Below are 13897 nucleotides of genomic sequence, written 5' to 3'. Positions count from 1 at the left end.
GGGCAGAGAGAGAGGGAGACACAGAATCGGAAACAGGCTCCAGGCTCTGAGCCGTCAGCCCAGAGCCTGACGCGGGGCTCGAACTCACGGACTGCGAGATCGTGACCTGGCTGAAGTCGGACGCCTAACCGACTGCGCCACCCAGGTGCCCCGATCCACAATTTTTAATGATTAAGATCAGTGATAAGAATATGATAAGGTATTTGATGGTTAAGAATTCTTTGGGTAACTTTTGAGAGGGCAGCTTCCCAAATTCATGGAGACAAAGCAGAAAGAAAGAAAGAAAGAAAGAAAGAAAGAAAGAAAGAAAGAAAGAAAGAAAGAAAGAAAAAATTTCCTCTGGCCAAGATAGAGAAAATGGGTCTAGATTTACCTGTTGAAACAACCAAAAAAAAAGGGGAGGGGTGCAGAAATATAAGACAATAGTTTGTAAGACACTGGACATTAGGCAGTAGAGATCCGTCCCTGAGAGATGGAAAACAAATGAGATGAGCCCTATGGTTACCCCAGATTACTTAATAGATTTCTAGGCCATGGTTCAGGGAGGGGGAGTCTAGGCAGAGGCCAACATTCACTCTAAATTTAAGAGATTAAGCTAAGAGACATTGGGGAACAAAATGGGTAGACTTTTTAAGACCAGAAAGTAGAATTTTACGCAGAGAGAAAACTTCAGAAACTTTCAGACCCCAACCCCACCCCCATCCTAATTGTTCAACTGATTATTGATCTGCTCATGCTCATGAGGAAGTTACCTAATGCCAGGAAATGAATTACCTAAAAAGATTATAAGTAACAATGCCTGGCATGTATACCAGGCCTAGGATAGTGACTGTTCCTGCCAGCGAGACTGGAAAGCCTCAATATTCACAGGCACTAGTTGTGTACATGGAAGAGTAGGTAATAATTTGCCATAGATTGAGCACTGCTCTGTTTCTGCCTATTAAATCTGAAAAAGAACCCAAAATGATCAGACCATTTCCAAGCAATTTAACAGCTTATAGAAACAAGTTTCAAAAATATTTACATAATTACAAAACAATCCAGCACCCACCTGGGTAAATTTTATTATTTTTGGCATCCAGCAATTACTAGAGTGGAAGAGGCAGTAACATGCTTCTATAATTAAGAGATGAACCAGTCAATCAAAACCAACCCAAAATTGATACAGATGTTAAAATTATCAGGAAAAGACCTTAAAACAGTTTTAATGTCTGTATTTCTAATTTTCAAAAAATTAAGTAGAGACATGAAAAAACAAACTAAACCAAACTTCTAGAGATAAGAATTTCAAAGTGTAAGATGGAAGCTATATTGTAAGGCATTCATGACAGATCAGATATTACAGAAAAAAAGATTACTGTACATTAAGACCTAGCAAGAGAAATGATCTGAAATGCATCACAAAGGAAAAAAAAACACAACATTTAAATGAGCACAGCATCAGTGAGTTGTATGAAACTTCAAGTAATATAATATGTGGAATATTGGAATCTACAGAGAAGAAAAAAGCAAGGCAGAAAACACATCTGGAGAAATTAGGGCAATTTCCCTGCAAATTTGATGGAAACTATAAACACACAAATTCAGGATGTTCAACAAGTCACAACCACAAGAAATACAAAAAAATGATATCATGGCACATAATAATCAATTTGCTCAAAAACAATGATAAAGAAAACATCTTGAAAGTAGCCAGAGGCGGGAAAAAGACACATTATGTACAAACCAAAATCAGAGTGACTTTATACCTGTTGTCCAAAACAATGCAAATGAGAAAACAATGGAGCTGTCTTTTTTTTAAGTACTGAAAGAAAAAACCTATCATCCCAGAATTCTATACACAGAAAATACATCTTTAAAAATATCTCTGAAATGGGGCACCTGGGTGGGTCAGTTGAGTAAGTATCCAACTCTTGATACTCTTGGCTCAGGTGATCTCATGGTTGTGAGATGGGAGCCCTATGTTGGGCTCCATGCTGAGCCCCTCCCCCCAAATAAATAAACATTTATTTGCCCCTCCCCCCAAATAAATAAGTAAACATTAAAAAAATCTTAAAAAAAAAACAAGGCAAAATAAGAAAAAATTCAAGCACATAAGAAAAGAACAATTTCTTCACCAGCAGACATATGGTACACTATATTTTTGTTTTCCCTGAAGGAAAATGATACAATAGATATATTGATCTAAAGCAAGGAGTAAAGAACAATGAAGCTGACCATTACATGGGTAAATACTTTTAAAATGTTTATTTATTTTGAGAGATAAAGAGACAGAGAGCAAGTGAGAGTGAGGGAGGGACAGGGAGAGAGGGGCCGGGGAGAGAGAGAATCCCAAGTGGGCTCCATGCCTCTAGTGCAGAGTATGATGTAGGGCTTGATCTCCCTAACTACGAGACCATGACCTGAGCCAAAACCAAGAGTCAGACGCTTAACCAACTGAGCCACCCAGGAGCCCTGGTAAATATTTTTATGTTAAAATCTATTTAAGAGTGATATAGTCTTTAAGCCAAAGTAATTCAAAAAGTAGTGTGGAGGTTATAAAATATATAAAATTTAATGAATGTCCACACGCTGCAGGTTAACTATGTCTCACCCAAACTTATATGTGGAAACTTAATCTCCAATATAATGGTATTTGGGCATAAGACCTTTGGGAGGTGATTAAGTCTTGAGGGTGGGGCACTCATGAATGGGATTAATGTCCTTATAAAAGAGGCTTTAGAGAGATTCTTAAGTCTTTATGCCACGTGAGGACACAGGAAAGATGGGTGTCTATGAACCAGGAAGTTGATTCTTACCAGATACTTAATCTGCCTGTATCCTGAACTTGGACTTCCCAGCTTCGAGAACTGTGAGAAATAGATTTCTGTTGTGTATAAGCCACCCAGTGCAGTATGTTCTGTTACAGCAACCTGAAAGGACTAAGACATTGGTACCAAGAAGTAAGTTGCTGCTGTAACAAATACCTAAAAGTATGGAAGTAGCTTTGGAATTGGGTAATGAGTAGACGCTGGAAGAGTTTTGAGGTTCATGCTGGAAAAAGCATTGTAGATTGCCATGAACAGACCATTAAGGGTGACAAAACAACAGACCAAAGTCGGGAGAAGAAACCAATCAAAAAGAAAACAAAAAATAATGGGAAAAGTCAATGAAATTAAAAACTTTATTTAAGAAGGTCAATAAATTGTCTTATTCTGTACCCAGTCTGATTAGGAAGGAAAGGAAAAAAGAAGATACAAACTACAAAAATCAACAATGGAAGAGGTGACATTACCATAGATTCCACAGATACTAAAAGACAATAAGGAAATAGTATGGATACTTTATGACAATAATTTTGACAATATAAATAAAACAAACATATTGCTTGAAATATACAAACTAAAACTCCTTCAAGAAAAATCAGATAACCTAAATATCCCTATAGCTATTAGAGAAGCTGAATTTGCAATTAAGAAAAAAATCTTCCCACAAAGAAAATTTCAAGCCACACGGAAATCACTGTTATTTATTTATTTCTTTAATTTTTTTCTAACATTTACTCATTTTTGAGACAGAGACAGAGCATGAATGGGGGAAGGTCAGAGAGAGAGGGAGACACAGAATCCGAAACAGTCTCCAAGCTCTGAGCTGTCAGCACAGAGCCCGAAGCGGGGCTTGAACTCACGAACTGTGAGATCATGACCTGAGCCGAAGTCGGACGCCCAACAGACTGAGCCACCCAGGCGCCCCTGTTATTTATTATTTTAGCAAACTTTACTTTAGAAAGTAAAAGCTGTATGAACATCTCAATGGGTGCAGAAAAAACATTTGACACAATCCACATATCTGAAACAAAGCATTTGTCACTAGGCCTCAGACCTCTAGGAATAAAAAGGAACTTAAACTGGAAAACAATACGTACAAAAAACCTAAAGCTAGCATCACATTTAATGGCTTTCCCCCTAAGATCAGAAATAATATAAAAATTGGGGCACCTGGGTGGCTCAGTTGGTAAAGTGCCCAACTTTGGATCAAGTCATGATCTCACGGTCTGTGAGTTCAAGACCCAGGTTGGGCTCTGTGCTGACATCTCAGAGTCTGGAGCCTGTTTCAGATTCTGTTCTCCCTCTCTCTCTGCCCCTCCTCCACTCATATCTGTCTCTCTCTCTCTGTCTCTCAAAAATGAATAATCAATATAAGTAGGTTCTAGCCAGTGCAATAAGGCCAGGAAAAAGTTTTTTCTGACTGGAAAGGAAGAAGTGAAACTATCTTTATTAAGAGATGACATGATTCTCAATGTAGAAAATTCAATGGACTTTACAAAAAAGAAAAAGAAAAAAGCTACTAGATGGGGTGCCCAAGTGGCTCTGTGGGGTTAAGCATCTGACTCTTGGTTTTGGCTCAGGTCATGATCTCATGGTTCATGAGTTCTGCACTGTTAGTGCAGAGCCTGCTTAGGCTTATCTCTCTTTCCCTCTTTCTCTGCTCTTCCTGCATATTCTCTCTCTCTCTCAAAACAAAAAAATAAACTTTAAAAAAAGCTACTAGAATTGATGTCACTTTACAAAAGTTGCATGATACAAGATCAATACACAAAAATAAATTATTTTTGTATATAGTAATAATGAACATGGTGACTAAAAATTATAATACTAGTTACAGTAGTATCAAAAAACATAAAATATTAAGGAAAACTTAGAGAAAAAAGATGTGAAAGAACTATGCACTGACAAGTACAAAATATTGCTAAGATAAATGAAAGAATACATGTAAATGGAGAGATGGACTTTTTTCATGGGTCAGGAAACTCAATATTAGATATCAAAATTGATTTATTGATTCCACCAAATTCTAATCAAAATCCCAACAGGTTTTTTTATAGACACTGACAAACTGATTCTAAAATTCCTATAGAAATTCAAAAGACCTAGAATAGTCAAAACAACTTCGCATAAGAAGAACGAACTTGAAGGACGAATACAGTCTTATTTTTAGACTTATAAAATACAAGGTAATCAGCACAGTGTGGAATTGGTATACAGAGAAAGCAGTGAAGCAGCAAAGTGTCCAGAAATGAACTCACAGCAATATGAACAACTTACACCTACCAAATTACAAACGTAATTCAGTGGAGAAAAGCTTCTCTTTCAAAAAAAAAAAAAAAAAAATTCTGGTGGCTCAGTCACTTAAGCATCCAACTCTTGCTCTCAGCTCAGGTCATGGTCTCACAGTTTGTGGGTTTGAGCCCCACATCAGGCTCTGCACTAATGGCATGGAGCTTGTTTGGAATTTTGTCTCTTTCTCTCTAACCTGCAGGTCCCTAACCTGTTCAGGCCAATGTGTGTGCACTCTCTCTCTCTGTCTCCCCCCAAATAAATAAACTTTAAAAAAAAAAAAGATTCTTAAAAAAATTCTGGAACTATGGGATATCCACAGGCAAAAAATAAAAATAAAAAAATAAAAACTTGGATCCATATTTTGCATCACCTAAAAAACCTAAATTTAAGTAGAGGACAGATCTAAATGTAAAACCTAAGATTATAAAACTTAGCAGAATGAAAACCACCTTTATGACCTTTGCATAGGGAAAGTTTTCTTGGATACAATACAAAAAGAACAATCCATAAAAAAATAAACTGATACATTGGACCTCATCAAATGTCAAAACTCTGCTCTTTGAAAAACAGTTAAGACAATGAAAATGTATGCCATAGGTATAGAGAAAAAATTGAGAGAAAAATTTACAAATCATATATTTGATAAAGGACTTACATTCAGAATGCACAAAGAACTCATAACTCAATGATATATAGCAATACAATTTAAAAATGTGTAAAAAATTTGAACAGACACTTCACCACAGGAGAGATAAATGGCAACTAGGCACATGAACAGATAGTCATTAGGGAAATGCAAATTAAAAGCACAGTGAGATACCACTATACACCTATCAGAATAGCCAAAATTAACATGGCTAATCATACCAAGTATTGGGCACCATGTGGACGAAGAGCAATTCTCATACACTATTGGAAGGAATATTAAACATCCCCTTGGGGAAAGTTAGGTGGTTTCCTAAAATGTTAAACAAACACCCATCATATGCTTCTGCTATTCCTCTCTGCTAAAGTTTACCCAGGAGAAATGAAATGATGTACAAAGATATGAACACAAATATTTGCAGCAGCTTTATTTGTAATACCCTCAAATTGGAATTAACCCACAGGCCCATTAAAAGGCGAATGGATTATTAAAGTGTGGAGTACGCCCACGTAACGGAATAGTACCCTTCAACAAAAAGGAATGAAGTTTCGGCACCCATCCCAGGAGAAAGCTGGTTGCCAGGAGGCAACTGCGTGGACCCCCCTCTGGGAAGAATCTGGGGGCGCCTGGCTACGAAGTCTCCTAGCAACTGGAAAACAAACCACTAAAGCTGGCAGTCGCCTGGGGGCTAGAGGTACCATGGAGAACAAGAAGTGGTTGTTAGCCCCAGGGCCACTGGAACCAATGCCCCTGGGCATGAACTGCAAGCCCTGGTACAAGGACAAATTACCTTCCAAGTGTTTTGCAAATCACAAGAAGCAGCTTCTGAAGTTCCCCACCTCCCTGGACAGCCGGAGGTGGATATTTGTGAAAGAGGGGCTGGATGACTTCAGAAGGGGGTGTCCACCTTGTAAAGGTCTGATCACTCGCAGACCTAAGGAGGGCTTTCTCCCTGGGATTACTCACAGAGTTCCCCAACCTGCCCCAACAAAGAGTCATAAAAAGCTGACCAATGAAGCAGACCTGTTTTCTACTCTCTCACCAGCCCAGCTAGCACGGAAGGCATTCTTAGAGGACATTGAGGCCCAACTGACTGAGCATCCCTTGGCTCTCTACCCAGATTTGGAGAAAGATCTACCTGCAGACCTTTTACTAAAGGTGCTGGAAGTGCTGGATCCTGACAGGAAGCTGGAGACCACTTGGGCTTCTTGTAAGAACACTGAGAAAAGAAGGAAGTCTCCCACAAAGCGTTGTGAGAAATGTCCTGCCAAAGTTGAACTTCCCAAGAAGACTCGTGGGTCACATCCAGACAAAGTGCCTCCTGAAGAAAAGAAATCAAGCACAGATGATTTGCTCAAAATTCCTCCTCTTCAAAGAAAAGTACCAAGAGATGTTTGTAAATTCTGCAAATGGGTTGCTACTTTAGAAGACTTGGGCATTGAAGAGTTCATCATGAAACCATCTGACCTTGGCTATGAGTGCAAACTAACCCGTAAACTGGTCTGCCTGAAGAAAGTAAACCAGGTTCCTATGGATCTAAAGAACAGGAAGGGGCTAGATGAGACGGAGGCCATAAGATTCTCCTTACAGGATAAAGATTGGGAGAAGAAACTCCAGCCACCAGAGAATCCTTATAAACCCAATTGGGTGAAAATGAGGTATGGAGCATGGTGCCTGAAGCCCAAGTTGTGGGAAAAGCTAATAAATGATGAACCTTTGATTGACCCCAAGGTCTTACTTGAAGGTCAAGATGGTAGTTTTGAAAAGAAAGTTCCTGAAAAGGATATTATTGAAGATCTTTATGGAACAATTGCCTTTAAAGATTTCATTCAACTCAAGGGCTACAGGATGCCAGGCTTCCTTGAGAAGTTGTTTACCAGGAAGGGATGGAGCTATGATTCTGTTAAGACTCCTATAGAACGAGTAATGAAAATGTACTCAAATGTAGAAGAAGATCCATATGAAGATGTTTAAACATTTTTCTACTTACTGCTTACTTTGTGATTTCTCTTTCATTCTAACATCAACTAGAATTCATGATGAGTATTCCACTGTGCATGTGCAATTTTGATTCCACATCTGTCAATTTAACACCTAATGTCTATAAAGATTCCTCAATGACCTTCTGCTTGGGTTCATCAATATTTTTTTAACTATGAAATCAATATTCATATATACTCTTCTTACATTTTTATAGCATGGCGAATATTAGATCATTATATCATTTGTAAAAATAAAACTATAAAAGAATTACTTAACAAAATAACCTAGTTATGTCAACTACAATATGAAAGGAATTTCAAAATAAATGTGCCAAGTAAAAGAGACTTGTATAGTTTCATTTATATTAAAACTGTAAGGAAATAATTACGACAATTATTTTGTTAAGCAAAACTTAAAATTCACAGCCAAAATAATGTTAGCTTCATTTACACTAAAGTTGTTATCTCACTTGTCAGGATTGCATCAAGTCCCCAGACTAGATTGAAAACTGTTCATAAAGGGGTGCCTGGGTGGCTCAGTCAGTTAAAGTGTCCAACTTCAGCTCAGGTCATGATCTTGCAGTTCATGAGTTTGAGCCCCACATTGGGCTCTGTGCTGACAGCTCAGAGCCTGGGGCCTGCTTCAGATTCTGTGTCTCCCTCTCTCTTTCTGACCCTCCCCTGCTTGTGCTCTCTCTGTCTCTCAAAAAATAAATAAATGTTAGAAAAACAATTTAAAACATTCATCAAAATTATAGGTAAAACTTTAGTAATGCTGTTTTTTATCATACCTTCCAAATGAATATATTTAAAAATTTTCAACATGTTCATAAAAATTCACCATGAAAGAATGTTTCCATATCATGTGACATGGATGCAGAATAGTAGGGAGCTTCAAGTTCATGGCAAATCTAGTGTGCACAGATCTGTGTGTGCAAAACTACACCGCAGAGTCAAATATCCTCACATATCTATTCAAGTGAAAAATTTTTTGAATGTGTATTTATTTTGAGAGAGACAGTGTGCAAGCCAGGGAGGGACAGAGAGAGAAGGAGAGAGAGAATCCCAAGCAGGCTCTACAATAACTTGCAGAGGCCAATGTGGGGCTCGAACTCAAGAATCATGAGATTGTGACCTGAATTGAAATCAAGAGTTGGAGGTTTATTATTTTTTTTCAACGTTTATTTTTTATTTTTGGGACAGAGAGAGACAGAACATGAACGGGGGAGGGGCAGAGAGAGAGGGAGACACAGAATCGGAAACAGGCTCCAGGCTCTGAGCCATCAGCCCAGAGCCCGACGCGGGGCTCAAACTCACGGACCGCGAGATCGTGACCTGGCTGAAGTCGGACGATTAACCGACTGCGCCACCCAGGCACCCCAAGAGTTGGAGGTTTAAATGACTGAGCCACTCAGGCGCCCCTCTATTCAAGTGAAATTAATCTTTGCATCTTGTGAATAGCAATTTAAAATTCACTCATACATTTAAAATAAGACATCGAGCAACTTCTTTATAGGTCCAAAACAACAGGTAAAACTGGATGGGACAAGTAAATCTGTATCTAGAAATATTTGTAGCACGGATCTAAAGCACACTTCTGTTTCTAATAATGAAAGAATCCATCTGTATATGGAAGTATAGGTATATATTTCATCTTTGTAAGATGGGAACACAAGCCCTCAGGTTGTATCATCCACTCATATCCTTATTGCAATCAACTACTCTCCTTTCACTTACTTCCTTTTTCATTAAGGTTTCTTAGTGTCTAAATTACTGTCTTCCTCTCTGTGACTACTCTTATTAACATTCTTGACACACAAAGACCATTCAAAGTCACAAAGACTATCCATTCAAATCTTGGCATTAGCTCCTTTTTTTATATATATAGAAAAGAAAATTACTTTCTTGAGTACAAATACATGCACACATGCTTATATATTAGCGTCAAACATATAGGTGTTCTTTATAATGTTTACTCTCCTTTACTTATAAAAGAGAATTACAGTAAGATCTGCCTGTTCCTGAATCCCAGAGATTACAAATGTGTGTATTTTTTTTACTGAGGTTTAACTGACACACAATATTTTATTAGTTTTACGTGTACAATACAGTGACTTGACATTTGTCTACATTGCAATATGGTCACGATAGTAAGTCTAGTTATAATCTGTTACTTTACACAGATAATATAATATTATTGACTATACTCCCCATGCTGTACATTACATTCCCAGGACTTATTTATTTAATACCTAGAAGTTTGTACCTTAATGTCCTTCACCCATTTTACATCCTCCCAACCCCTGTCACCTCTGGCAATCTCCAATCTGTTCTGCATATCTATGACCCTGAATTTTGTTTTTTAGATTCCACATGTAAGTGAAATCATGTGGTATTTGTCTTTTTCTGTCTGACTTATGTCACTTAGCATAATACACTCAAGTTCTACCCATGTTGCAAATGGCAAGATACATTCTTTTTTACGGCTGAGCAGTATTTTGTTGTACATATATACCATATCTTCTTTACCCACTCATCTATTGATGGACACTTAGGTTATTTCCATATCTTGGCTATTATAAATAATAATGCAATAAACATAGGGGTGCATACACCTTTTCAAATTAGTATTTTCATTTCCTTCGGATAGATACCTGATACCCAGGAGTGGAATTGCTGGATCATATGGTACTTCTATATTTATTGTTTTTGTGGAACTATCATACTGTTTTCCATAGTGGCTACAACAATTTACATTTCCATTAAAAGTGTATGAGGGTTCCCTCTTCTCCACAACCTTGCCAACACTTGCTATTTCTTATCTTTTTGATAATAGCCATTCTGAAAAGTATGAGGTGGTATCTCATTATGGCTTTGATTTGCATTTCCCTAATAATTAGTGATGTTGAGCATCTTTTCATGCATCTGTTGGGCAATCTGTATGTCTTCCTGGATAAATGTCTGTTCAGATCATTTGCCCATTTTTATTCAGATTTTTTTTGCTATTGAGTTGTATGAGTTCCTTATACATTTTTGATATTAACCCCTTAGCAGATATATGATTTGCAAATATCTTCTCCCTTTCAGTAGGTTGCCTCTTCATTTTGCTAATGGTTTCCTTCGCTGCACAAAAACTTTTTAGTTTGATGTAGTCACATTTGTTTAATTTTGCTTTTGTTTCTCTTGCCTTTGGAGTCACACCCTCCCCCTCACAGATGTCACTAAGACTGATGTCAAGGAGCTTACCAACTATATTTTATTCCAAAAGTTTTGTGGTTTCAGGACTTACTTTCAAGTCCTTAATTCATTTTGACTTGATTTTTGTATATGGTATAAGAGAGTGGTTCAGTTTTTTTTTTTTTTTTTGCATGTAGCTGTCCAGTTTTCCCAACACTATTTATTGAAGAGACTGTTTTTCCCTGTTGTATATTCTTGCCTCCTTTGTTGTAAATCAATTGATCACATATGTGTGAGTTTAGTTCTGGGCCCTCTATTCTATTTCATTGATCTGTTTGTCTATTTTTGTGCCAGTACCATACTGTTTTGATAACTATAGCTTTGTAGTATAGTTTGAAATCTAGGATTGTGATACTTCAGCTTTGTTCTTCTTCCTCAAGATTGTTTTAGCTATTCAGGGAGTTTTGAGTTCCATACAAATTTTAGAATTATTGTTCTAGTTCTTTGAAAAATGTCCTTGGAATGCTGATAAGGGTTGCACTCAATATGTAGATTGCATTGGGTAGAATGGGCACTTTAATAGTATTAATTCTTCTACTTCATGAGCATTTATTTATATCTTCTTCAATTTCTTTCATCAATGTCTTATAGTTTGCAGTGTACAGATATTTTCCCTCCTTGGTTAAATTTATACCTAGGTATTTTATTCTATTTGATCCAATTGTAAATGGGATTGTTGTCTTGATTTCTCTGGTAGTTTGTTATTAGTGTATAGAAATGCAAAAGACTTCTGTATATTAATTTTGTATCCTGCAACTTTACTGAATCCATTTATTAGTTCTAACAGTTTTTTGTGTGGAATATTTATGATATATACATACATATATTTTCCATATATATTATCATGTCATATTCAAATAGTAACAGTTTTACTTCTAGCTGATCTCCATGGCCAGGTGGGATCATGGCTAAACTCTGCAAGTATCTCCAGTCAAGTAGCGTCACTGGCTGTGTTCCCTTATTGGGTGGTACTGCCGCTTGTACTCCCATTTTAGACAAGGAAGCAGACAAGGATTTGTGATTGGGCAGACCACTGGCTGTGCTCTAAGGCTGAACAGTTGCTGCTGAATGGGCTCCCTGCCTGGGCAAGGCTGCAAGCTGCGCTCAGCCATTAATCAGGACTGTATGCTGGGCTCCACAGCCAAGAAGGTAAATAGGGTGCTTTCCAAGACTTTACAGGGTCACTGAAGGGGCTTCCTGGTTGGGCAAGCTCAAAGGCTATGCTCTGCAGTTGGATAGGGTTGCTGGCTTGCCACTCTGCCTGGGTAGGGCCATAAGATGGGCTCTATGGCTAGACTGGAATGCTGGCTGGGGACCAAATCTAGGTAGAACTGCTGATGTGCTTCCTGGCCAGAGAAGGCCAATGTCCTCACTCCACAGATGGGCAAAACTGCTGGCTATGCTCTGATCAGGTACCACTGCCATCAGATACACAGTCCACCAAGATCCATGTGCTGGTTGCTATGAGCCCCATACCCTTCTTTATTTCTAGCTGATCGTAGGTGGTCTAGCTCTTGATTTCAGCAGTTCATGGGATTGAGCCCCACGTCAGGCTACTCACTGGCAGTGCAGAGCCTGCTTGGGATTCTCGCTCTCCTCTCCCTCTGCCCCGCCCCCCTCAAAATAAATAAACTTAAATAAAATGTTCAACATCAATGATCATCAGCGAAGTGCATATCAAAACTACAATGAGATACCACATTATACCTGTAAGAATGGCTAAAATCAACAAGAGAAGAAAGAAACGTTGTAGGTGAGAGTGTGGAGAAACTTGCACACTTGCACTCTTGATAGGAATGCAAACTTGTGTTTGGCTACTTTGGGTCTTTTGTGGTTCCTTACCAATTTTAGGATTACTTGTTCTAGTTCTATGAAAAATGCTGTTTGTATTTTAGTAGGGATGGCATTAAATTTGATAGTAGATTGATTTAGGTAATGGGCATTTTATTTTTTATTTTTATAATGTTTATTTATTTTTGAGAGAGAGAGACAGAGCATGAACAAGGGAGGGGCAGAGAGAGAGGGAGACACAGAATCTGAAGCAGGCTCCAGGATCTGAGCTGTCAGCATAGAGCTTGACTCCAGGCTCGAACCCACAAACTGTGAGATCATGACCTGAGCTCAAGTTGGATGCTTAACTGACTGAGCCACCCAGGCATCCCAAAAAGCTATTCACATTTTAAAAATGCATTACCTGCTAACCTTTCCCTTAGAAATAACATAAAGAGATTTCAGTGACTATTTAAATTAGAAAAGGAACAGAATTAGACAAAAACTATTAGCCTTCCAGAATTATAACAGAAGAATCTAAAATTAAAAATTAAAAAATTAAGTGAGCTTTCATATAATTAGTATACTGCTTTATCAGGGTGAGTCTAGTTCCTAAAATAATAGCTACCATGTATTGATTGCAACCAATTAGCTAAGTGTAATATTAGCATCATCTTAAATGAATCACCTAATTCACTATACTATCACTAATCACTAATACTATTTCATATCATTAGTACCATTTTTTCTGATGCATACATCACTATTATCAAGTTCATATAGCTGGGAAGGCATGGAGCCAGGCTTTCAACTGAGGTCTATTTGACATAGAACCTTATATCTTTCACCACCTCCAATGAAAGGAATAAGAAATGCTTATTGCATTTGTTCTGTACCTATGTACACTTAAGTGATGCAGCAGTACACTGAGAATATAGATCTTTAATAATATAAATTCTCAAGATTCATGTGCTCATTACAGACAACATATTAAGGGATGAAAACTTAAAATCTTGCCTTATTTTCTAATAGTTAGCAAAATATTTCCCAAATCACTTCGTATTATGTATCGGAAAATGCAGAATAATCAATAATCTGTTTTCTACTAGTGCCGATTTAATTCTACTCCATGGCTTCTAATATATTTATATATATATATATAT

The 13897-nt window shown here is 37.7% G+C and overlaps 2 protein-coding genes across 2 annotated transcripts in view; one reads left to right on the top strand and one right to left on the bottom strand.

The window, feature by feature from the left end:
• Nucleotides 1-13897, bottom strand: part of PRRG1 (proline rich and Gla domain 1) — a 275430-nt gene that overhangs the window by 220747 nt on the left and 40786 nt on the right. The window lies entirely within an intron of this gene.
• On the top strand, nucleotides 6477-8072 carry LOC121026145 (protein FAM47E-like). The gene has a single exon (XM_040469008.1). The coding sequence runs from the start codon at nucleotides 6490-6492 to the stop codon at nucleotides 7717-7719; it is 1230 nt and encodes a 409-aa protein (XP_040324942.1). The 5' UTR covers nucleotides 6477-6489; the 3' UTR covers nucleotides 7720-8072.

The sequence above is a fragment of the Herpailurus yagouaroundi genome, unplaced genomic scaffold (assembly GCF_014898765.1).
Source record: "Herpailurus yagouaroundi ecotype Mexico unplaced genomic scaffold, PumYag 67793, whole genome shotgun sequence".
In the NCBI taxonomy this organism is placed as follows: Eukaryota; Metazoa; Chordata; class Mammalia; order Carnivora; family Felidae; genus Herpailurus; species Herpailurus yagouaroundi.
Note: the sequence above shows the minus strand (reverse complement) of the source record. Positions and strands in the feature narration are given on the sequence as shown.

Excerpts from the sequence above, each read along its gene's own strand:
- LOC121026145 (XM_040469008.1), top strand. The coding sequence starts at position 6,490 with ATGCCCCTGGGCATGAACTGCAAGCCCTGGTACAAGGACAAATTACCT.